At 42.8% G+C, this 26,115-nt stretch overlaps 1 protein-coding gene across 6 annotated transcripts in view; it reads left to right on the top strand.

Annotated features, from left to right (window-relative positions):
• The first annotated feature begins 1,302 nt into the window (after nucleotides 1-1,302).
• The window catches only part of LOC145543544 (uncharacterized), a 677,688-nt gene continuing 652,875 nt past the window's right edge, over nucleotides 1,303-26,115 (top strand). For 5 of the 6 annotated variants that reach the window (XR_014080780.1, XM_081585339.1, XM_081585341.1 and 2 more), the window contains exon 1: nucleotides 1,303-1,535. Coding sequence is in view for 4 of the 6 variants with exons in the window: in XM_081585339.1 (XP_081441465.1) it covers nucleotides 1,445-1,535 (91 nt within the window). In the remaining 2 variants the exon portion in view is untranslated. The remainder of the gene's footprint in view (nucleotides 1,536-26,115) is intronic. The other variant, XR_014080781.1, reaches the window with a different exon arrangement.

Raw genomic sequence — 26,115 nt, 5'->3', positions numbered from 1 at the left:
GACTTTTGAACTTCAGTAATGTTGAAAGAGAGCAGCCCCGACAAGGCACTGCAATTAAGAACTCTGACTAGTTTAAATGGTCGTGGGGACTCTGTGAAATGGAAGAAATTAAGTGTCAAAAGCAAGAGTAACTGAAGCACAAAAATATTATTGAGTGGGCGTCAGTCAGATTTGGCTCCTTCCCCAGTTTTGCTTAAGAAGCTGTTTTCTTAAATGTATAATTTAACGCTTTTCTCACAATGGTGCCTCGCCTCCCTGCGGTGATGAGGCAGTCATAAAGGAGGGAACAGCAGGCTGCAGGGCGCTGGTGGCCTCGTGTGTCACGATGACACGCTCTCGAGTGGCGGCCAGTCCCCAGACGAGCCGCACACACGCGGAGAAAGTGTGCATTGGGCTCATTCAGTTTATGTCACAGCCAAGCCACACACATGCATGTTTTAAAGGGAACTGTGGAAATAGTTCAAAGCTATCCTCCTCCAAATGGAAAATTTTTTTTAAAAAAGCTCACTTGTAACCTCTTGCCAAATTTTAGTTGCCCTTCATGCATGCGTGTAAAACCGATATTGTCAGTTGCTGGAAGGCAAAGTGTACATGACGGGCTTAGAAAAAAAGAAAGTATAATAGCGGTGCATAGTATGACAGCGATAAGATGTGTCAAACTATTTCATCCTTGGAAATGGGAGAAAAACAGGCCACGATCTGTGTAAGCAGACGAGCAAAAACTCTTTAGCTCCTGATTAGCGAATTTCTGCTTGTCCCAGAGGAAAAAGACAAGTGACCTCCAACCAAGTGATCTAAAAGGAAACGCCAAGACTGGGTTGATCCTTTGGTGGTGTCACGGCAGTGACACAATCACTTTGACCTTGGGATTTACATGCCTAGTTATCTGAAAACTTATGTTATTAAATTCCCTGTCTCTGTGTCTTCAGAACTGACTTTTCCTTATCAGCTTTGGAGCCTTGATTCTTTTGGATAATGTTGTGAATTCTCCCCTCCTCTGTTGTCCACAACAGCACTGCCTAGGAGAAATACCAAGTTTCGGGTTTGGTGCACGCTTAAGAACTCACTTTCAACATCTTGATGTGAGCCAGAGGTCTGCTAACAACAACAAAGATGAATGCAGAAGGAAATCTAGGCTGGCAAATCCCAGTCCCACCTGCATCAGTTAATAAGCAAGGCTCTAGCCCAGCCAGTAATCCTCCGGTAACTGTCATTTCCATGTATCCAATCAGGTGCCTGGGAATGATCCCAATAAAAAGAATACAGCGTGTCATTTATCAGGCAGCCAATTAAAAGGCCTCTGCAGTCAGGTTGCTGGAAGGCAGTTCCCCACAAAGAAGGAAGGGTGGGGCCAAGTCAGCCTGAGCCTCGAGGGAATATGAGAGAGCGACTTGTGGCTGATTCATAGGGACCCAGACTGACAAAATATGCGAAGGAGTCGGGGATGTGTCAACTATTTCTCTTGACAAGAATTTATTTAGGACATCAGCATACAAAAAGGCAACAGATAACCTCAGTAACAACAATAACCTTTGGTAAGTTGATCCTACCAAAGTGGGGCTTTAATTTTTGTAGCTATGAGATAGTTTTCACAGAGCATTTCCTTTGATCTCAAAGACATGTTTTTAGCATTAGAAGCCTTGAAAATATGACATCAAATAAGTAAATGAAAATGAAGTACAGCAATTCCATTCTTTTTTTTAGCTGAGTATCTCTGACCCTCTCCCTAATAGAAGTAGTCAGCAGAATGAACAAGAATTGACAAGGACCTTCATCATCCCACTTTTGGTAAACAGAAATAATTCTGTGTCCTCAAAACCCTTCTAAGACACAGATTTCCACCCTCATAATCACCTTTCTAAATCCAAAATTAAACACTTTCTAGCCCCACTCTAGCCAATTTGCTAATCTACCTTATTGAGTCAGTATCTAGACATGTCAGGGGGGCAAACAAACAGACAAACATGTAAATATATTGTATGGATTCCAGGATAGGCGTGTTCCTTACATTTTAACATCTCTGAATCTGAGGCTGGTCTAACAATTGATGTGGTCATAAAGCATAGTGCAATAAATTAATTGTTGGCATTTTTAATTGCTTAGCCCTAACTAAACCACCTCCAATACTTTGGCCACCTGATGCGAAGAGCTGACTCATTGGAAAAGACTCTGAGTCTGGGAAAGATTGAGGGCAGGAGGAGAAGGGGAGGACAGAGGATGAGATGGCTGGATGGCATCACCGACTCGATGGACATGAGTTTGAGTAAACTCCAGGAGTTGGTGATGGACAGGGAGGCCTGGCGTGCTGCGGTTCATGGGGTCGCAAAGGGTCGGACACGACTGAGCGACTGGACTGAACTGAACTGAACCAAGGATACATCATGAAGTTTGCAGCATTGCAGGGTGAAGGTGCAGAGAATCAGCAGGAAGTCATTCTTGGAAGAGTTAAACTTTAAAATAGTTAAAAACAAACAAACAAACAAACATGAATCTGGGGATCTGTGACTTGGTTTTCATGAGATAGACCTCAAAAGCCAGTGTGTGTGAGAACCGACATAAAGTGCGTGTTCAATGAGCCCAGCGGTTCCTTTTTTGATTATCTTACTCAAACCAGTGTTAGTAAAGAGGAAACTTTAGTGAAAACCACTTATGGCTCATCTAATCTTGCATGAACATGGTATTGACCATCTGTAAATTATTTCAATAAACAAAACAACAGGGTGTTTCATGAGGCACCTAGAGTTTAAGTATTCAAAGCAACTTCACTCTTGGGAAGGATCATATTTATCACAGAAAACAGTCACAGAAATCAACATATTTTAAGTAGATATACTATAAGATTTTGCCCTTAAAAAGTGTCTCACTGGTGTTCAGTGGAAGTCATCTATTATTAGCTGGATACTTAAATGTGTGCCCTGGAGTATATTAGATATAACCTGAGCTTTTTGTGTGAGACACACTTGGGTTCAAGTTCTAAGCGCAGTATTTACCCTCTGGATGATCTTGGGTGCCTACTCCACCTCTCTGAGATCCAGTTTCCATTTCTCTAAAACAGAGATAATAACACTTGACTGAATCAGATTTTGTTTCAAACAAGTAAGATTCTATTGTGAAGTGCTTAGAAAAGCAGCTGGTACACAGTACACCTTTGGTAAGTGGTAGCTATAATAGTATTTTTATTGCAATCAGCACCCTATCGGACAGCATTGGCAAATCCTAATTCAGTTACAGAAGTGGTTTCTCATTTCTTCTGCCCAGAACAAATTAAAGCCTGAGCATTCTGACTCTGTCCTGAGACAGTGTCTAACGTGACTTGGCAAACCACAGATGGGTTCCAGTTTTATTAGCTGTACAGGAAATTTCTGATTGATTTAACCTCCAGAAGACAATACCGTGTAATTAACATGTAACAAATGTCAACTCTTGTTATTGCTGGAGCCCTCCAGCCCTGTCCTCTTCCTGGCGCTACTCTGCATCCGTGCATTCGCCCCGCCCCCCCGTCTTTCTTTCTTTTCACTTTCCCATAGCGTCTTGTTGCACCCAGTTCCCTCTGAGTGATGTTGGGGACAGCTTCAGTTGCGGTTCTTCCTGAAAGTCAGTTATTTTGAAACATAAAGAGACGTGAAGAGATAAACACCACCTACGTCCTCCGTTTTGGGTGGCCTAGAGCCAAACATGATGTGAAGCTTCATCAGGAGGGTTTTCTGAGGACTTTTTTTTCATTTGCATAACTTAGTAATTAGGGGATTATTTTTCCCCTAGAAGCAATTTGTCTAAATCCTTAAAAGACAGCGTGACAGGGAGGTGGGGAGGACTCTCCTCATTTAAAATGATGGTATGATGGAGATTAAGACAGTGTGGTGTCAAAATATACCGTGTTTAGTGTTGAGAGTCCCGAATCTACCAATGAAGCCCTAGGCCCATCACTTTCCCTCTCTATGCTTCAAATTCCTCAAGAGGATTCCCCAAGGCCGTTTTGGTGTCTGTTCTACGCTGAGAAAGGCAGATGGCTGAGAGACACCGTGAGTTCAGCATCCTCTTCAGCAAAGCTCTCAACAAGGAAGAGCCCGACTAACTGAGGCATCTGGTGCCCTTTCCCTGGAAAGGTACTGCTTTGACTCCGTGATAGGTAGGATGTACTTCTCCGGCTTTTCCATTCACAGAGATAGACCGTTGGCTGGCGTTATGGCCAGAAATAATTCCCACTCCCATAAGCAAATCCGCCTGCTTTTATCAGCACCGGAGAACTTGGCTGGCCACCTTAACACTGAATTCCAGTGGGTTGACTCAAACATTGAGTGGTGATGACAAATATAATGAAAAGGGAGCAGAAAACAATTTTTTAAAGTATGATTATTTAGTGACCTTAGTCTCTGGGCTGTTCCCTACTCTGCTGTTACCCCAGTTCATCACTCTGGCCCTCCACTGACTGCGTGCGTGCACGCACACACACATACACACACACACACACACACCTCACTTTTCCTTCTGTATTTAGAGATTAGCTTTCATTCAGTTGTTTATGTGATAGGTACTTATGGAGCACTTGGCAAAACTTTCAGCAAGAAACCAGGAGAGACACTAATGCTTAGGACCAAAAGAATAGAGGCCCATCTACAGAGAGTTCGCCCTCAATAAAGAGAAACAGGCGACACATGTAAATTACTAGTGTATAAGGTAAAGATTACCAGGTCATATGAGAAAAGGTATGTTCACGCTGAGATGGGCATTCCAGGAAGGGAAGTTACCTAAGTGGTTTGAAAAAAGACCTTGTGGAGAGGAGGGCAAGTACCAAAGCTCTAGAAGGATGAGAAGATTTGGACACAAAAAAGTGGGTTGAAGAAGCCGTCCGTGAAGTTAGAACAGTGTGAGAAACCGTGAGGTCATGGATACAGAGCCCTAGTTAGGGCTGAAGCGGGAATGTTTATGAAGCATGGTTGGGGCTGAGGCTGGAGGGCTGTGTGATAGATCACATGCTGGAGGGCTTGCATGACCTAGCTGCTAGACGCTGGGGAGTCTTTGCAGGCATCAGCTTGGCTGGTCCCATCTTGCGTTCCCGTCTTAGTAAGACGGGCTTAGATAAAAGCGCCACCTGCATTTTTCCTCAGTTGCCTCCATTATGTCGCTCTCTTTTGATCTATTAATAGAAACTACAATCTACAATCGCCATGCCTGTTTGTTCATGTGGTTATGGTCTGCCAACACCTTCCAGAGCGTGACTCTGAGAACAGGAGCGCCTCATCGTCGTACGTCACAGCTACGACCCAGGACTTGGCGCCTAGTAGTATCAGTCACTCAGTCGTGTCTGACTCTGCGACCCTGTGGACTGTAGCCCACCAGGCTCCTCTGTCCATGGGATTCTCCAGGCAAGAGTACTGAAATGTTAGGTGCTCCACAAGTTGTTGTCCAGTGGGTGAATGAGTGAACCCGAACACATTTAATGAATCCTCAGTTTATGGATATTCTCAGCCTACAGATATATATTGGAGAAGGGAATAGCAGCCCACTCCAGGATTCTTGCCTGGAGAATCCCATGGACAGAGGAGCCTAGTGGGCTACAGTCCACGGGGTTGCAAAGAGTTGGACACGGCTGAGCACACACACACACACAGATAAATGTGCTCTTCTTTTCCTTGCAGACTCTGGTAAAGGGGAAAAAAAATGGTTTTAACAATGAAACTGAGCTGCTGCCAGGCTGAATTAGGGGTGACCCCGGCTACCGTCAGAGTCTCCGTGTTCACAGCGACGCTTGTCCCAGATGGTGCTGGTGCCTGCTCCTCCTTTCCAAGCACAATCCAGTCTCTCATGTGTCCCAAACCACTGGGAAGTGGAACGTTAAATCTGGGGGTGGGCGTGTCTGTGTAATTCCCTTCATTTCTATAAGGTTCTGGAATCTGGGGGTGGGCATGTCTGTGTAATTCCCTTCATTTATATTAGGTTCTGGAATCTGGGGATGGCGTGTCTGTATAATTCCCTTCATTTCTATAAGGTTCTGGAATCTGGGGGTCGGCGTGTCTGTGTAATTCCCTTCATTTCTATAAGGTTCTGGAATCTGGGGATGGCATGTCTGTGTAATTCCCTTCATTTCTATAAGGTTCTGGAATCTGGGGATGGCATGTCTATGTAATTCCCTTCATTTCTATAAGGTTCTGGAATCTGGGGGTGGGTATGTCTGTGTAATTCCCTTCATTTCTATAAGGTTCTGGTGGCTTTTTTTGTTTGTTTGTTTTACCCCCTAGGCCACAGATCAACTTAATAATTACAAATAAGCTTCAGAGGTTTTTCCTTAAAGAAAGGAAAAAAAAAAGATGGCATGTTTGAACAGGCAAGACCTGGTGAAAGTCTTTGTGTTTTATGTCTTAAATGTTCTCTCAGGTTTCAACTACTCTCTTTTGTTTGAATCAATAAAAATTAAAAAAAAATATATATATATACACACACACACACATATATATACACACATACATACACACACATATATATCCCTGGGTGGGGAAGATCCCCTGGAGGAGGGCGTGGCAAACCACTCCAGTACTCTTGCCTGGAGAATCCCATGGGCAGAGGAGCCTGGTGGGCTACAGTCCATGGGGTTGCAAAGAGTCAGACGTACTGAAGTGAGTTAGCATACAGCACACACATTTACACACATACACAAACATATATAGGTCTCATATATATCATATACATGTCTCATACATGTTAACAATAACATTATATATATATATACACACATATAAGTCTGGTTCCTAAATATGCGCATTTATGTGTCTACATATTTGCTCCATCAGATTGTCACAGGAGCCAGAGGATGCGGTGCTCCCTCCCTTTCTAATCCCCACCAAGACTGTCCTATGTGTATGTGTGTGTGTGTTTTAACACAGATTCCCAAAGGAGGGAGGGAAAGAAGTGCAGCATAAATAAGCAAACGACCAATTGACTTAGCAAATCTGTATTTAGCTGGCCTCTGGTTTTATTTTTGAGAACTACTTTCCTTGTTTTGACTTGAAACGATGCCACCAAAACATATTACAGAAACATTGCGCTTTGCAAAACAGAACATGTCCAATGAGCCTCCCCAAGTGTAAACAGAAATCTTGTTTGGATGAACTGTTTTTAAGAATCCAAATTAAACCAAAGGGCATCCTTTTAAAGTGCATGCGTGTTCCCCTTAAGTGCTAAAACTTATATTATGTCCCTGCAATTCTTTTTTATTTCGAATGTTCCAGGCAGGCTGTGTGTGTGTGTATTTTTTTTCAAGCTGTCCTGACTATAAATGGTTTTCATACATTTAGCAATCATGATCCTAGAGCCGCTGGTGATAACAGAAGGCATCTGTGTGTTGAGCATGCTTCAGGATCTCCAGGGAGTTGATGTCAGCATCCCTAGGGAGCTGACGTTGGCAGCACAGAGATTGCTGGACACCAGTTGGGTGCCCCCTGTGAGTGAAGACAGGCGAACTCCTGGCATCTAACATTTGCCAGAAGTTAGATCAATTCTGTGCTTTCTACCCAGAGTATAATTTACTTAGCACCCATATCACACCTTCCATTACACATGACTCGAGTTTCCCCTTCTCTGCAAACCATGATTGGTGACAAGAATACATTCTGAGGTTAGGTCCCTGCATGTGCAAGCATGCCTACTAAGTCACTTCAACTGTGTCTGACTCTTTGTGACCCCATGGACTGTAGCCCACCAGGCTCCTCTGTCCATGCGATTCTCCAGGCAAGAATACTGCAGTGGGTTGCCATGCCCTCCTCCAGGGGATCTTCCTAGCACAGGGATCAAACCTGCGTCTCATGTCTCCTACACTGGCAGGCAGGTTCTTTACCGCTAGCACCGCCTGGAAAGGCTGGGCTGAGCACTGTTTGTCATTAGCCTCTGAGGAGGTGGGGTGTGAGTAACAACTCCAGGCATGAACATTTTCAAAGGAAGCCCAGTTGTCTTTTCTGGATTCATCCAAAATGGAGACAGGGTGTTCTGTTCTCAGTATGAGCTTGAGCACAAGCTCAGTCATGTCCGACTCTCTGAGACCCCCTGGGCTGTAGCCCTCCAGGCTCTTCCGTCTGTGGAATTTTCCAGGCAAGAATACTGGAGTGGGTTCCCCTTCCCTTCTGCAGGGGATCTTCCCAACCCAGGGATTGAACCTGCGTCTCCTGCTCTAGCAGGCAGAATCTTTACCACTGCACCACCTGGGAAGCCCAGCATGATATCAAATCAGCTTTTGTCTTGAAAGTCAAAGAATAGGAGATAATCTACTTTGCTAAAGTCCATTGATCTGTCTGTGCTTGTCTATTTTGCACTTGGCAAGCACACTGACTTGCCTTTACACCTGAGACGGACCCTCAGAACGAAGAATGGAGAGGCGTGGAGGAAAATACCGCTTTCCTTTCCTGGGTGGCCCTCACCCTCGCATCCCCACCCCTCTCTCTGGACTCAGCAAGCTCAGAGGGCTTCGCCCAGCCTTCTCAAGCAGAGCTTCCTATGTGGAGCCCTACGGAGGGGGCGGCTGGAATGTGGATGACGTTTCTCTGAGCTAAGTTCAGTTCTGGCTCATCTTCCCCCTGCCATCTGAAGCTAGTCTGATGTTGTACAGAGAGATCACAGCATTAAGAACATGATTTCTGGCTGCCTTGCTAATCACCAGTGACTACTAGAGACTGTGCCTACTAAGTCTGCCCCTGTTCTTGCCTTCTGTGGACAAAATGGTGTGAAAAGAGACAAGAGGTAAAGAAAGCTAGCTCCTTTAAGAAACATCACCGGTTACACATCCCCATGGGTATCGTCCCCTTCAACCCAGTCTCTTTAAAGTTTATTATTCACAAGCATTTTGGAGCCCCTCCTCTTTTTCAGAATTTCCCTTAGATCGTGAAGCACATTCCTTAAATATTTCAGTATCTGCGAGCATATTTGACTTTGCCCACAGTCAATTATCTTTCCAAGCCTCCGCTGGGGAATCCCATTCGGATCTCAAAATTATAGCTGCAGCCCCAGAAAGTCATGGGACTAGTAGTTTTATGTGTGTCATAAGATGTTTCTCAAAACCCAAGAGGATCGGGAGCATAGCCTGGGAATGTCTGGGGTTTCTTCAGCTGGCATCACTGACATGAATGCAGAGATTCTCTGTGTGATCAGGCTGGGCCAGAACGTGCATTGGCGAGGTGCGTGTCAGGTCAGCTCGGCTCCACAAGATGCAGTTACGTCCGGAGGTGGATCCTGATCTTCCTAAACAGTGCCTGTGGGGATAACGACAGACGGGAGGAAAGGGACCCAGGACAGACAGAAGAAAAGAAGAGAAAACGGAGAGAGAGAAAGAAAGGGGGTCTTGACAGAGTGGTGGTGGGAAGGGTGGGAGAGATGGCTCAGCAACAGCCCTGGGGTCTTACTCAGTAGCATTGCTTCCAAGCTGTCCTCCCAGAATTTGGGGAATGGTTTGTGTGATGGTTAATTTTACATGTCAAAGATGACTGGGCTGCAGGGTTCCAGATCATTGGGAAAACATTATTCTTGATGTTTCCATGAGGGTGTTTCTGGATGAGTTTAACGTTTAAAGGAGATGGCCCTCCCTGTTGTGGGTGGGCCTCACCCGATCAGTTGAAAGACTGAACAGAACAGAAAGGTAGACTTCCCCCACAAATGAGAGGGAACGCCTCCTCCTGACTGCCTTAAGCAGGGACGTGGTTGTTTTGTTGTTGTCATTTTGGCTTTTTGTTTGCTTTTTGTTTCCTGCCTTTAGATTCAAATTGGACCAGTAGCTCTTTCTGGGTTTCAACCCTGCTGGCCATCATACTGAAACCAACCCCATCAACTCTCCTGGGTCTAAAGCTCAAAGATCATAGATCTCGGGACTTGTCAGCTTCCACAGTCATGTGAGCCATTACCTCATCCTTCCTGGCTCAGATGGTAAAGAATCCGTGAGCCGATGCAGGAGACCTGGGTTTGATCCCTGGGTCGGGACTATCCCTTGGAGAAGGAAATGGCAACCCGCTCCAGTATTCTTACCTGGGAAATCCCATGGATAGAGGAGCCTGGTGGGCTGCAGTCCACGGGGTCTCCAAGCGTCAGACACGACTGAGTAACACTTTCACTTTACTTTGAGCTCTCATAACGGGACTACAGTCCATGGGATCGCAAAGAGTCGGACATGACTGAGCGACTAACACACTCATAACAAAACTCTATGGAGAGAGAGATACAGATACAGATACGGATGTGTGTGTGTGTGCTTCTGATGCTCTGAAGAACTGACTCACCCAGTGTGGCTACTTATAATGACCTTGTGTTGGGGAGTTTTGCAAACCTTGCCCTTCATCAATCTCCATCACCATATTAATGAATCTTGGCGGATGAGAAGTTTAATCTCTGTCAGAAGGGGTGGGGGGAGTGGGGGGCAGGCAGAGAATAAGACCGGCGACAGCTAATTGTGATCGCCGGGTCTGTGCCGGGGGGGCCCCCGGGATTAGCACCATCAGCAGGTGGCTGGGGAGGGCCATCTGAACCGGAAGAGTCTTCTCCGCCCTCACCCTCGCCCCCTGCGCCCCTATTCTGTTGGGGATCATTACGGATTTTTTAACTCTAACTGTGGAAACGAATGCAGCTGCTCTTTGTAATTGTTTGTGAAACTGAGTTAAAGGGAGGTTGCTGTGGCGCTGCAGGTGCAATCATTAGACGCGGCGACGCTGTGTAATTGACCTCATTTCCATGTGAATGTCCGTGCCTTACGCGGTGCTCGCAGAACTCCGCCATGATCATTACGCGTACAGTCAATCCAATTAGACAAAGGTTCCCACACTTGGAGAGGGATGCGGACAAACCACGAGGCTAGGCCTCTCTCAAGGTCTCTAGTTAAACGTCTCAAAATAAACAACGGCGGCCTAATTAATTGTATGGCAGGGCCAGAGGGACACGCCAAGGAGCTACTTATGCGTCTGGAGCCCAGTCCTGGGGAGCCGCTGAACAGAATCCGCCTTTGTCCACACTTTCCCTGGCTTAGGGATGCTCGCGGTTGGGGGAGGGAGGTCTGGTGACTAGCCCCCATGCTCTCTCTCATCACCAACTCCAGTTGCCCAAGAGGATCCAAAATGGCTAGATGGCTTTATTTTGGTTTATTTAGCCCCTTTATGTTCTTGGAACAGTTAGAGAAAAAACAAAACAAAAAAAACACATGTTTCTCAAAGAAGGTTGATGGGGTGGGCGAGGTTTTCCACAATATTTTCTCAAAGCTGCAGCTAGAGGGCACCATGGAGGGATGTTTTCCCCGGGTGTCCCAGATGCATTGACCTCCTTCTCTTCTCCAACTCTGTAATACTGCCCAGGGGACATCTTGTTGTAAACACTTTGCCATAACACGTGTGCTGTGCATGTCCATGCTTTCTCAAGTCTGTAGTGAGCTCCTTGAAGGTAGACAGTGTGTCTTAGAATTCTGTTATGTCCCCAGAGATGGCTAGCTCCATGCTGGCCACTTCAGGGCAGCCCAGTAAACGCTTGGGGGTAACTGACCAGGGCTTCCCAGGTGGTGCTAATGGTAAAGAACCCACCTGCCAGTGCAGGAGGTGTAAGAGATGCGGGTTCGATCCCTGGGTCGGGAAGATCCCCTGGAGGAGGAAATGGCAACCCACTCCGGTATTCTTGCCTGGGAAATTCCAAGGACAGAGGAGCCTGGTGGGCTACAGTCCATGGGGTCGCACAGAGTCAGACACGACTAAAGGGACTTAGCACACAGCAAACACGGCTAGATGAAAAGAACCACTAGTTGTCAAATAATGGCAAGAATCTACACAGGCTTTGTATATCAGCCTCTACACAGAACACATCAGTGACTGAATCTCAAAAAAAGAAGATTAGAAGTAAAGGAAGTTAGGAAAAAGTAAAAAGGTAATAAACTACAGCCCCTGAAAGAATGAAACCACGTGATGTTATTGTGCTAACCATTAGACCTGGCTACTGAAATGGTGATACATGGACCGACTGCATCCGTATCACTTGCAGTTTGCCAGAAATCCAGAACCTCAGGCCCCACCGCAGGTCTGCTGAGTGAAGCCAGCATTTCAGGTGCTTCTGCACACGTTTGGGTTTGAATGTGTAGCCGGTCTCAGCTACTGTCAGCTCAGCGCTGAGTGTCTCATGAGAGTACGGAGCTCTCCTGGGCCTCCCAGCTCTTGTTCATCCTTCTTTTCCTTTCTTCGTCTTCTGCTGTCACTCTCTAGATTTTTAATTTAAACATGAGACTGTATCTCAGAGTAATCGGTCTGGTTTCCAACCCCCTCTCTTTCTCCATGACTTTCCTGTGTCTGCACCCTCTTACTTTGGCGTCCGTACTGAATTCAGGGGTCCCTTCTAGGAAGCATCTCCGAGTCTTTCAGGCTGGTTGGGTGCCAAGTTTCCCCTCTCTTTCATTTTTCGCCCTTACTATAAACACTTATTTACTTGTTGCGATGACCGCCTTCCTCGTTGGACTCAGAGGACACAGGGATTCACGTGCCATGTGAATGGTGGGAGGGAGAGTGAAGGAGGAAGAAAACCCTTTGATTCCACCCTGGGAAGCTGCGCGTGCCACTGGCCAATTAGTGTTCTTGGATATTTTGATTGGCTGCAACATCGTCTCTCATTCTTTCGCAGATTCCAATGTTGACTGCAGGAAAAGGCGTATAAAGTACAGTCTCTATCCTCAAGGAAGTTAAAATCTCACAGTGCGAGGCTCCACGTTTATTATTTTTTAGAGTTTTGGCAGGGTTTCTGAAAACGAACTGGCTATATATTGAAATTGTTTGTAGAGCTTTTAAGAAAGCACTGAATTTCTAGGGCCCATTCCAGAACAATTAAAATGGAATCGCTATAGATGAGGCTCAAACACAGGCATTTAAAAAATCTCTCTAGGTGATTCTTAAGTGTGGTTACGGGGGGAAATCACTCACCGAAAAGATTAGTGGGAGTTAAACTATTATAGTTAAAATAAGCTTGGGCAGTAGTTTCTGACTGTGTGTCTCACAAAGTGGGCTCAGGAGCAGGCCAAATTGACTCTGGACTCCTCACCCCCAGTCTTAACTTGAACAGCATCTATTTTACGGCTCTATATATGTTTGATTTCTATGAATGATTTCTTTGAAGAAAGGATTTTGCTGCTGTTGGGGGAAAATAAAAGCCCCAGGAGCACTAATTTAGAGAGTACCCAAAGATGATACAGTATAAATTAATTTATCGCTTCTTTTTCTGTGGTTTTCCTTTGTCTGTCTCTCTTGATGCAGGATGTTGTCTTCTTAAAAGAAAAACTGCCTACCATGTCACTCAGCTCCTGAAAGCTTGTTGTTGTTTAGTTGCTTCAGTCTTGTCCAACTCTGTGCGGCCCCATGGACTCAGCCCGCCAGGCTCCCCTGTCCATGGGATTCTCCAGGCAAGAACACTGGAGTGGGTTGCCATTTCCTCCTCCAGGGGATCGTCCCGACCCAGGGATCCAGTCTGTGTCCTGTTCATCAGCGGCAGATTCTTTATTCCTACACCACTAGGGAAGCCCCGGAGAGCTTACAGGAGGTTTAAGGGACCCATTCTCAGTCAGTGGTTTGAGGGAAAAGAATGTGAAGAACTGAGCTGATTTCAAACCAATGAAATGAAGGGGGAAAAGGGACTTCCATGGTGGTCCAGGACTCTTTACTTCCTTTGCAGGGAGAGAGGGTTCAATCCCTGGTCATGAAACTAAGATTCCACGTGCTGCACAGAGCCCTCCCACTCCTAATCCAACCAACCAAACAAAAGCAAACAATAAAAACAATAAAATGGTTCAGTGTAAAAACAGTATTAGACATTAAATAATAACACAAGGTAGTTCAAAACTATTCTATTTTTATTTATTTCGTCTATCAGCAGTTAAACATCTGTTACATATAAAATGTCAGTTGCTCAGTCGTGTCCAACTCTTTGTGACCACATGGACGGTAGCCTGCCAGGCTCCTCTGTCCATGGAATTCTCCAGGCAAGAATACTGGAGAGGGTTGCCATTTCCTTCTCCAGGAAATCTTCCCGACCCAGGGATTGAACACAGCCTCCTATATTGCAGGCAGATTCTTTCCTGTCTGAGTCACCAGAGTTGCAGACAACGGGGTAACAAAGAATCGGACATAACTGGATGACTGAACAATGAATATATAAAATATGGCTTTAAATATAGAGTCTTATGTACAATATTATATAACTGATATTATATGATCAAGATTGCTGGGAGAAATATCAATAACCTCAGATATGCAGATGACACCACCCTTATGGCAGAAAGTGAAGAACTAAAGAGCTTCTTGATGAAAGTGAAAGAGGAGAGTGAAAAAGTTGTCTTAAAGCTCAACGTTCAGAAAACTAAGATCATGGCATCTGGTCCCATCACTTCATGGGAAGTAGATGGGGAAACAGTGGAAACAGTGTCAGACGTTATTTTTCTGGGCTCCAAAATCACTGCAGATGGTGATTGCAGCCATGAAATTAAAAGACGTTTACTCCTTGGAAGGAAGGTTATGACCAACCTAGATAGCATATTTAAAAGCAGAGACATTACTTTGCCAACAAAGATCCATCTAGTCAAGGCTATGGTTTTTCCAGTGGTCACGTATGGATGTGAGAGTTGGACGGTGAAGAAAGCTGAGCGCCGCAGAATTGATGCTTTTGAACTGTGGTGTTGGAGAAGACTCTTGAGAGTCCCTTGGACTGCAAGGAGATCCAATCAATCCATCCTAAAAGAGATCAATCCTGGGTGTTCATTGGAAGGTCTGATGTTGAAGCTGAAACTCCAATACTTTGGCCACCTCATGCAAAGAGTTGACTCACTGGAAAAGACCCTGATTCTGGGAAGGATTGGGGGCAGGAGGAGAAGGGGACAACAGAGGATGAGATGGTTGGATGGCATCACCGACTCAGTGGACATGAGTTTTGGTAAACTCCGGGAGTTGGTGATGGACAGGGAGGCCTGGCGTGCTGCAATTCATGGGGTCACAAAGAGTCGGACACGACTGAGCGACTGAACTGAACTGAACTGATATTATATAATGTACATATGTACTATCTAACGTGTAATATGTCGTATATATACACAGTCTAACCACAGTTGACTAGAATGCGGTTTTGTCCTGCTGTTAGGAGGTAGTTCCAGGAATCATGCTTTTTCCACATTTCTTTCAGATATTTTGTAAAGAATATTTTTGAGATATCTAAAGCAAAAATGGCAGAAGTTTTCATCTTCTTGGCAGTCACTAAAAGTTGATTGTTAAGGATTTTCTAGATGATTAGAATACTACAATAGGTAACAATAAATAACAAAAGGAACGACCAAGAAAGATTCATATTGGCATAATACTGTTAAAAAATTAAAATCAGACCAGCCATGTTTACCATCTAATGTGGCAACCATCAGCTTCCGGCTACGAGTCTGTAACCTGCGGCTGACCCTCTCCGCTCATTCTGTCCATGGGAATCTGCTTCTGTAGGACAAGCCGATACAAGTCTAGAGAGATTCCTGTAGTCCGTGGGTTTTTCCAGGCAGGAGTACTGGAGTGGGTTGCCATTGCCTTCTCTGGTAGAGGAGAGTAAGGACGGCATAATTCAGGAAAGTCCGAACTCACCGTCGGGCACTGCGGTGCACGCCCAGTAGGAACGAGATGGTGAGATGGTGAACGCTGCATGGTGGATATTTTCTGCTTCCCCATTAACTTGATATCCTGCTCCTCCCTACTTTAATGCCTCAACTTCAACAACTGGACACCCATTGTCCTCTGGAAAAATATGTTAAGTCAGAAACTTAAGTATCCTATTAAATTTGATAATTCTTGCAAGGTGACTATTTGTCCATCAAGGCTCAAAGATATTCTGTAGCAATGCCTACAACTTGGGACTTAAGCCACGGCGAGTGTGCGGTCCAATTACTGAAAGTACTAATTACCTTCATAAAATAGTTGGGGTTGCAGGGGAAAAAAACCCGAGGGTAGATATAATTTAGTTTCTTTCCATTGGCCCATGTAAGCCCAACCTGGGAAAATATAAGCTAGGCAACACGTCTTGGTTGGTCCTAGTATTTCTTTCCTGATCCATAATTGCTAATTCACTTAAGTAAAAACAATATTTGGTCTCACAGGTGCCAACCCAAGTAAGCCGTTGCTTTGCTTGGAGTGGTTGAAAAAATACAATTACATTACATTCGTGAACATTTCTCCTTCTTGAAAGAATGCAGTTAACATTTGGAAAATGACTTGCTGCTGGATAATGTCAGTCTCCTAGATCTAGGGGAAAAAAACTGTGAATAATAAGACATGCATTTCTGAAAGCGCTGAACTATATCCCATAGAGAGAGACCTGGTCTTGATACAAAAGAACCAGCTTTAATCATAACTTGTGCCTGTTTTAACTGGAACTTCCTGATACCTCCTGTTGCAATCACCTGTGGGTACATTGTGCCTGCTTGTCTCCTCTATCCAAAGAAACATCCACTCTTTTAGGAAACACATTTCCTCAAACAATCAGGACTCTTAGATAGAGGGTATTGTGTCCACTTTAGCCAATGTCCCTGAAAGTCTGCATTTTATAGGTTGCATCAGTTCATTTGATAATTTGATGTGCGGTAAGACTGAGCAGTAACTTTGCTGTTAGTTCCTGGATAAGAAAGCCATTTTGGAATCAGCATTCATGGAGAGGGGGGCCAGCGTTTTAAAATAAGAATGTCTAAACAAGCTTACTGGCTCTATTTTTAAACTCGTATATTTGCGTCTGTATTAAAACTCTGCATCTCTCATCATGAAATAAATCAGGTATGGATTATGCACATGAAACTCTCTGAATACAGTTTGTCATTGTTTAGTTGCTTTAGTCGTGTCTGACTCTGTGCAGCCTCGTGGACTGCAGCCCACCAGGTTCCTCTGTCCATGGGATTCTCTAAGCAAGAATACTGGAGTGGGTTGTCATTCCCTTCTCCAGGGGATTTTCCTGACTTAGGGATTGAACCTGGGTCTCCTGCATTGCAGGTGGATTCTTTACCATCTGAGTCACCAGGGAAGCCAAGTTAACTAGAAGGAAACAGGCGCTTTATTCGAGGAATGGCCACATGAACATGCATATTTTTTCTAACCAGAGTCCTGCTGTCTCATTGCTGGCGCACCTGTGTCCAGGTCTGTCTAACCTATGCCTATATTTGTACTGATAGGTAAAAATATATGTACTAGTTTAAGACAAGAAAAACTAATTTCAACTTAATGAGTAGGAGGAAAAGTGGTGAATTTTTGATTTTTTGTAATTACCTCATTATGTTCAAGCAGACAGTGACAGCCAGCCTTCCACAGCAAATCCAAGTTCTGAATCAAATCAGAATAATTTACTGCATTAAATAACGCTGTTTAAAGTACATTTCTTCCTTGACAAACCTGACACAAATGTTCAAAGTACATGGGCCAGTTTTTTTTCTTTTTTAGCAAAGTAGCAGGGCTGTCTGGGGAGGACGCCCAGCAAACAGGCACGGGAAACCTCGTTGCTTTGATTCTGCATTGCAGATCAGGCATGTCTTCTGCTTGTGATCACATATGTGTGTGATTACTGGTTACTGCGTAAAGATTCACATTTGACTATTGGACTGAGAGTGAGTCTAGATGGAAACTGTCTCATGAACGACTTCATCTAGGTACTTATTGCCGTGAAGGTAGGGTGGGGAGCCTTCTATTTATCTTCTCAAAATGAACTGAGAAGCGTGGTGGGCTGCAGTCCATAGGGTCACAAAACAGCTGGACACGACTGAGTGACCCAGCGTATTTTAAAATGCAACCAAAGGTCAGGTGATTATTTTGTCAATGAAGCGCCCTCGGTTGATCAATCCTAAACTCTCGACCTGGGACAGTAAATGCTCTGGTCTTGGTCCTGGGTTCATCCTGATACGCTGATGCTTCTGCACACTAGGCTTGCTGCAACTCTGTAATCCCGCCCAAGAAAGAGCAACAGCTGAACCTCATCATGACCCTGTGTTCTGTGCGTCGATTCTTGCATTAGTGACATGACATTTATTTGCTTGGTGAGCTTTTACCTGCAAGGTTAACAAGGTCAGTGCATGTCAAAAGCAGTTATTTTCATTTGAGATTTATTTCCCTACGGATAGCCTTAAGATATTCAAGTTACTAATGAGGGCATTGAAGTTAGGGCCTAAGTATATTATTAGGAGAAACATAACTACCTGGAGAATAGCCGTGATACATATTTCAGCCACATCAAACCCTTTTAGGAAGGCGGGAAGTGTAAGTGTATGGGTGTGTGTGTGTGTATGTGTGTGTGAGAGAGAGAAATTGGACTCCTGTGTGTATTCGTGAACACAAAACCAAAAGTATATACTTTATTTTTTTTTTGATGTTTTGGTCTTTCTCTAAGACAGAGAGTTCTGTTGGTTTTTACCCTATTCTAGCACTACCTGTAATCTGTCTAAAATCATAAGGTAACTTTATTCTTATCCACCTGGTTTGATCTAAATGGGTCTGTCTGCGTCACTAGACTGTACAACACTGGGAGGTGAAAGCGTGCCTTGGGAATGTCTGTATCCCTCATTTCATCCCTCCACAGCCTCCTTCTCTTTCACAGTTTTGACTCACATCTTGTAAACATTCCAACCTGAAACACTCTGAGTGGTGCTTCTCTAACTGCCTGTGCGCCCAGAGCACCGGGAGGTCTCGGTTCTGTGCAGATCTGGATGCAGGAGGTCTGGGTGGGGTTCTTTCTCACAAACAAGCTGGTCACACTGAGGCTGCTCAGCTGTGGGTCACATTTTCAGGAGCAAAGGTCTGAAATGTTTCCCACTCTGGGCTCCTGATTAGCTCAGATCCATTTCTACCAAGACAATGAAATCATTCATGAAAAAAAAAAGTGTAATTGTTTGGGATAAGATTTGTATTTATTAAGTTTGGGTGTTAATATGACTTAAAAATAATTCTACCAGGATTCACATATGATTGTCAGGGTCGTTCCCTTCCAAACAATGACCAACTGTTTTTCCAGCATGTAAACTCTGCCTTTGGAATTGTCCACAGAAACTCAAAGATCAGGACATGCTTCCTCATTCACTCACGTTACGATTCAACAATAATGAAGAAGCGCCTAAAATACCCTAAGCACTGTACTGATGACTGTGGGGAGGCTGACATCTTTAAGTGTTCAGGGAGGTCCAAGAGGAGGCAAGTTGCAGGCAAACAATTGTTTGGACACAACAAATAAAATGTGTGTGCTTTGAGTGTACGTTCTCTTAAATCAAATGAGAGCCACCTGGGCTGAAGTTTGGTATCAAGTCTGAAAATGCATTTCTGATTGAAAATGTATGTCTATCAAGTAATGAAACTTATTTTTCTTGAATATCTTATAAATGAATCAGCATGAACTTAGAGCTATGTTAGGAATAGCATTTACAGAGTATGTACATAGTGCCCCAAAATATCTTCTTTAAAGAAATCTATCCATGAGTAGCAGTATAATTATGGTTGAATTAACTCCATTGCTTCTTAGATGCATTTACCTCACAACCTATGGATTTGGATGTATCCATGTCTACATACACACATGTAATGTCTAATACCAAATTTAATAATCCTTAATTGTTCATTGAGTATAGTGCTGGTTTATACAAATAAAAGACTAACCTTCAGGAATTCGTAACCCACACTTCATATATAGCTTAAAGGTGAGTAACCATATAATTTAATACCTAAATTGAGATACTTTAAGCATGGAAAGCAGCACTATTAATAGTTACTCTGGGATAAGATGCATAAATGGGGACTATTCTGGGGAAACCAGGACAAAGATCATCTAACAGAAAGGCAAAATATATATATATATATATATATATTCTCTGGTCTTTTAGTTTTTCAGAATTAAGTTCTTGAAACATTGCATTTTTTTCTGAGTGTATTTGATAAAGTTCTGTCTGTATTTCAGGAAAATGATGCTGTTGGGGAAGTTCCTAATGTTTATTGGTCCTCGGGAATGAATTTTGTCCCAAACAAGGGGTACTGGGGCTTTCTGTAGACAAAACTGGTATTTTGGAAACAGTAAAAAGGCTTGACAGGGTTCTGCATTCAGCAATTTATGCTTTTAATTGAGTAGTCTTTCTTTGGAATATGAGTACTGGCCACTATAGGACTTAAAAGAAATACTTTCTTTAAGATGAAATCAATAGCTCTCAAAAGTTAGAGGATGCTTCTTAATTATATACATATATATATATGTGTGTGTATGTATATATATGGATATACGTTTGATGGTTTAAGTGATCTATCTGGAAGACTCACTTAATCACTGGTTATATTATTTATATTTATGTGTGAACGCTTTTATGAATGCAGGGCATTATTTTATAATTTACAGCTGTGTTTGGCCAGGCGCTCTTGAAAAGGGGTGGCATATGGATTCTACAGCTCTTTCATTAAATCTTGAAAAAATTATATTGAAATACATTGAAAGAAAGAAAAAATAATAATTCACTTGGGGTTAATAGTTTATTTCTCTGGGTATAGGAAAAAAAAAAAAGTTGAGTCTAGTTTTCCCCTGACTCTGGATACACAAAAAAATGAAACCTATATTTTCCATTGAAATTGAAATTCGGATTTAAGTTAGAACTAAAAGCTCTAACTTTTAGAACTGCTTTTAGTTCTAAATGACCTTGCATTTCAAAATGTTTTTTGGCTACTAACTTTTCAGAAAGCTAAATTTCCCCATTATTTGAATTTTCTGTTTCCAGTGAGACTATGACTCTTATACAGATTATTTTTTCACTTCTATTTTTGAAAAAGTGCTACCCTTAGGTGATTTCCTCTGTTTAAAACAAGGCAGATTAAATAAATGATTAATTAAAACTACCAACAGATAATTGACATCAAAAAGACTCTGTTGATTGATGAAATTTTGTATTTCTACTTGAAAATTTACAGTTCAGTCTCTCTGATATTATTACAATGCTTTCTTCTTTTCAAATGTCAACTTAGTCAGACTCTTGGGGTGTTATTATCCTTTATCACTTTTTCTTTTTTAATCATTTTATCCTTCAGAGTCTCTTCTGTTCTTTGGAAATACAAGTTCCTTTAACAAATGGAGGTAATCAATTTCTTTGTCTCATTGTTTATCTCAAATTTTACTTTTCTTTCAACTTTTCTCATGTTCAAAATACTTCACAGTTTTTTTTTTAAACAAGAGATTTTTATACAGTGTATAATACATTTATATTGGACACAAATGGGGAAATTATCCAAACTTTATAGATAATGGGCAATTTTAAGTATTCACACTTCAAAATCCATATCTCATAGAATCTGGTTTTAAAGTTAGTTGAAAAACATTAATTGAACATAAGAAAACGGTGTGACTAAAACCATATTTTTTTGAGAGAACTGAAAAAATATTTGGGGTGGCTTCTACCTATGACCTTACATTTATAGGATTTGGATCAAAAGATGTTTGTTCATCAGTAGACTACAAGCATTATAAATTCTCTGAATTATTAACTTTGTTTCATCTGACCCTTTGATCTCATTTTCAATATTATATTTTTATTTGAATTTAGTGAGATGATGCAATGGGTTTTCACAAAGTTCCTGCTTTTTTGCCCTTTGTAGAGAAACTTACATATCACATAGGATGATGAAATGTATTTATCTAAGGGAGCCTTAAAGTACTTGAACTAGAAAGTTTTGGGTTTTTTTTTTAATATAAAAATTTTAAAAACTACTACTTTCAATGCATGGACAAAGAAATAGCTCTTAGTATTCTTGCCCAAGTTTTCGAGATTTGCCTAGAAACCCCTGGGAGAAAAGACGCTACGTCAGACTATAAAAGTTAACCTCATTTGTGTTTGTTTATTAAGTCATCTAGGTGATTCCTCATCGGCTATTCTTGAAAGTTGACTAGTTTTACGAGGTTTGACCATTTTCCTTGGACTATGTCCTTCAGTTAACAAGGATTCTATTCTGAAAATGACAGTCTCTCTCTTGAAACCTCCACAGGCAGCCGATCTAATAGACTTTGTGTTTTTTTCTGGCACTGCAGAAAGTGGACAGCAGCAAACCCCACTTGACCAACACGGGGCGCATCCAACAGGAGGGAAGCCTTCTTCACCCCCTCCCTCCCGCTCTCGCATAGCCCTGCAAATCACACCTGGTCTGCACTCCGATAACCTTAAATAGTGTTCATAGTTTCCCAGTCACTGAAATCATTCTTTCCTCTTTTTTCCTTTGTTTTCTTCTTTTTAGAAGTTTATTTATTTATTCATTTTGGCCACCTGGGTCTTCACTGCTCCACGCGGGCTACTCGTTAGTTGCGGGGCACAGGCTTCTCATTGCGGTGGCTTCTCCTGTTTTGTTTTTTTTTCCCTCCCAGGCCTGGGACATCAACGAGAACGTTTTTCCTCTCTACATCTTGTGCTTGTGTTGTTGCATAAGATGAGACTCTCTCATCTTGTCCTTTTCCCTTTATTTTCCCCCGCTACCTGTGTCTTATTATTTTATTTTTCATCCCTTGCTCCTTTCCCTTTTGTCTCTGGCTTACAGCTGTTTGAGACATGCAGTGTCTATGGTTAAGCTCTGTTATACTTATTATTGGTACTTACGACTAAGCGCATTGATAAAATTTACACTAAATTAACCACCTCTTATTGATGTTTTTTTTTCCTTTTCCTTTTTAATCCCCTCAAAATAGAGCTCAACTGTTTTGTATCCGTGATACTCAGCTCTAATCACATCTTCCCCTAGACTTTACCGTGATGCTTTGATTTAAACACACACACACGCATACACATCATCGTGGTCAGGAAACTGTGATCTGAGTCCTGTCAAATTTTTCCTTCTTTTGGGCTTCCCCGTTTACCTGGAGACAGGCCAATAAAAGGGAAGGTGGAAGGATATTAATAGTGCAGCAGTTTTCAGGCACTGGCCGTCTTGTACAGTCCCCCACTGATGGTCAAACAGCAGAGATGAGCTAGTCCACCTTAGTTTTGATGTAAATGTGGAACTCAAACAGAGCAGAGATGAGCTAGTCAAACTTAGTTCTAATGTAAAGGTGAACATGACCCAGGCAACTGAAAAGGGAAAATGGTACCAGAAATTCTTCCCACCTAAGACAGGGCTCTGGATGTTTTAAGTAATTCTCAACTTTTAATGTGTGTTCAGATCACCTTGGGATCCAATTAAAATGTCGATATTGATGGAGGAGATCTGGGGTGGCATCTGAGACTCGGTATTTCCATCAAGCTGTCAGGAGATGTTTCTGCTACTGAGCAGCTGAGCCAACCTCTCCGCCCACACATATATTCTGATTCTACCAACCTGAGCACGGATATCTCTAGCTTGCGTGAGAGCCAATGGCAACGGGCTCATGTCAGGGGATTTAAGGATAATACCTGGTCATTTATGTTAGGTAATCAAGGCTGGATGATACTTTGTGCATACAGCCAAGTAATTACAGCTAAATTTTGTCTGTGAATGTGGAGCAACAACACTGTTTTTTATTCCTGCATGGATTCTCAAACCTAACATTGTGCACTTAAGACTAACTCTCTCTCTCTAATGCAGGAGACCTGGGTTTGATCCCGGGTTGAGAAGATCCTCTGGAGAAGGAAATGGCAACCCACTCCAGTATTTTGCCCAGAGAATCCCATGGACAGTCCATGGGGTTGCAAAGAGAGGGACATGACTGAGCAACTAACATTTTCACTTTATTTTCATATAGAGAGAAACGATTTTATACACATGCACATACACACACATACATATGGAATGAATTTTGAATTTTGTTGCAAACTGGGGACATATATGCGTGTGTGTGTGTGTGTGTATAATTTTTCAAACCGTTTTCAAAGTACCTTCTGGTTCTCTCTTCCCTGAATCAACTAGATGCCAACATTTCCTCCAAACAAGGCCACAGAGTTGGGAAGTTATTCAAGATTAACCTAACACAAATATTTAAAGGAAAAAAAATCTAGTTGTCATGGTGATCATGGGCGTCAAAAGGGAGCTATTAGATAGAAGTCTTCTGCAGGAAAGCAGAGACTCTGCTCTGGGGGTTGTGGATGGATATGAAGCATCAGTATCTGCATCTTCAGATCAGTTCAGTTCAGTCACTCAGTCATGTCCGACTCTTTGCAACCCCATGAATCACTGCACACCAGGCCTCCCTGTCCATCACCAACTCCCGGAGTCTACCCAAACTCATGTCCATCGAGTCTGTGATGCTATCGAGCCATCTCATCCTCTGTCATCCCCTTCTCCTCCTGCCCCCAATCCTTTCCAGCATCAGCGTCTTTTCCAATGAGTCAACTCTTTGCATGAGGTGGCCAAAGTATTGGAGTTTCAGCTTCAACATCAGCCTTTCCAATGAACACCCAGGACTGATGTCCTTTAGGATGGACTGGCTGGATCTCCTTGCAGTCCAAGGGACTCTCAAGAGTCTTCTCCAACACCACAGTTCAAAAGCATCATTTCTTTGGCACTCAGATGACTGTGGCTCAGATCATGAACTCCTTATTGCCAAATTCAGAATTAAATTGAAGAAAGTAGGGAAAACCACTAGATCATTCAGGTATGACCTAAATCAAATCCCTTATGACTATAGAATGGAAGTGAGAAATAGATTTAAGGGACTAGATCTGATAGACAGAGTGCCTGATGAGCTATGGACAGAGATTCATGACATTGTACAGGAGACAGGGATCAAGACCATCCCCATGGATAAGAAATGCAAAAAAGCAAAATGACTGTCTCAGAAGGCCTTAAAAATAGCTGTGAAAGAAGAGAAGTGAAAAGCAAAGGAGAAAAGGAAAGATATTTCCATCTGAATGCAGAGTTCCAAAGAATAGCAAGGAGAGATAAGAAAGCCTTCCTCGGCAATCAATGCAAAGAAATAGAGGAAAACAACAGAATGGGAAAGACTAGAGATCTCTTCAAGAAAATTAGAGATATCAAGGGAACATTTCATGCAAAGATGGGCTTGATAAAGGACACAAATGGTAGAGACGTAACAGAATCGGAAGATATTAAGAAGTGGCAAGAATACACAGAAGAACTGTACAAAAAAGATCTTCATGACCCAGATAATCACGATGGTGTGATCACTCACCTAGAGCCAGACATCCTGGAATGTGAAGTCAAGTGGGCCTTAGAAAGCATCACTATGGACAAAGCTAGTAGAGGTGATGGAATTCCAGTTGAGCTATTATAAATCCTGGAAGATGATGCTGTGAAAGTGCTGCACTCAATATGCCGGCAAATCTGGAAAACTCAGCAGTGGCCACAGGACTGGAAAAGGTCAGTTTTCGTTCCAATCCCAAAGAAAGGCAATGCCAAAGAATGCTCAAACTACCACACAATTGCACTCATCTCACAGGCTAGCAAAGTAATGCTCAAAATTCTCCAAGCCAGGCTTCAGCAATATGTGAACCGTGAACTTCCAGATGTTCAAGCTGGATTTAGAAAAGGCAGAGGAACCAGATATCTGCATCTTAGTAAATGATAAAAGAACCTGTGATCCTTAGTTATATGTGTCAATTTGGCTAGTCTGTGGTGCCCTATTGTTTAGTGAAACCATAGTCTAGATGTTGCATTGAAGGTATTTTATTCATGATTAACATTTATAATCAGTTGACTTTAAGGAAACGACATGACCTTGGATCATATGGGTGGGCCTCATTCAATCAGTTGAAGGCCTTAAGAGCGAAAACTAAAGTTTCCTGGAGAAAAGGAATTCTGCCTCAAAACTACAACATAGAAATCCTGCCTGAGTTTCCAGTCTGCTGAGATGACCTCAGATTTCAGACTCAAGTCTGCAACAACAGTTCTTGCCTTGGTTTCTAGCACTCCATCTGCCCTCCAGATGTTGAAACTGCCAGCCACTGCCAGTTCTGCCACGGCATGAACTCCTTAGAAATAAATATGTACATAATCTCCTATTGGTTCTGTTTCTCTACAGAACCCTCGTGGATATAGTCCCCACCCCTCTTTAACCTAAGTCTTAGGCTTCCTCTCTCTCCATTCCCACGTGTGATTGTCTTCCTTAGAATAAGTTAATTGAAATATTAATACTTCAGTTCACTAAGGAGTGTACCTTGCATCATTCTGCAAGTATGGTACTTATTACTGT

This window comes from Giraffa tippelskirchi, chromosome 3 (assembly GCF_054371585.1).
Source record: "Giraffa tippelskirchi isolate mGirTip1 chromosome 3, T2T-mGirTip1v1.2.pri, whole genome shotgun sequence".
Classification (NCBI taxonomy): domain Eukaryota; kingdom Metazoa; phylum Chordata; class Mammalia; order Artiodactyla; family Giraffidae; genus Giraffa; species Giraffa tippelskirchi.
Note: the sequence above shows the minus strand (reverse complement) of the source record. Positions and strands in the feature narration are given on the sequence as shown.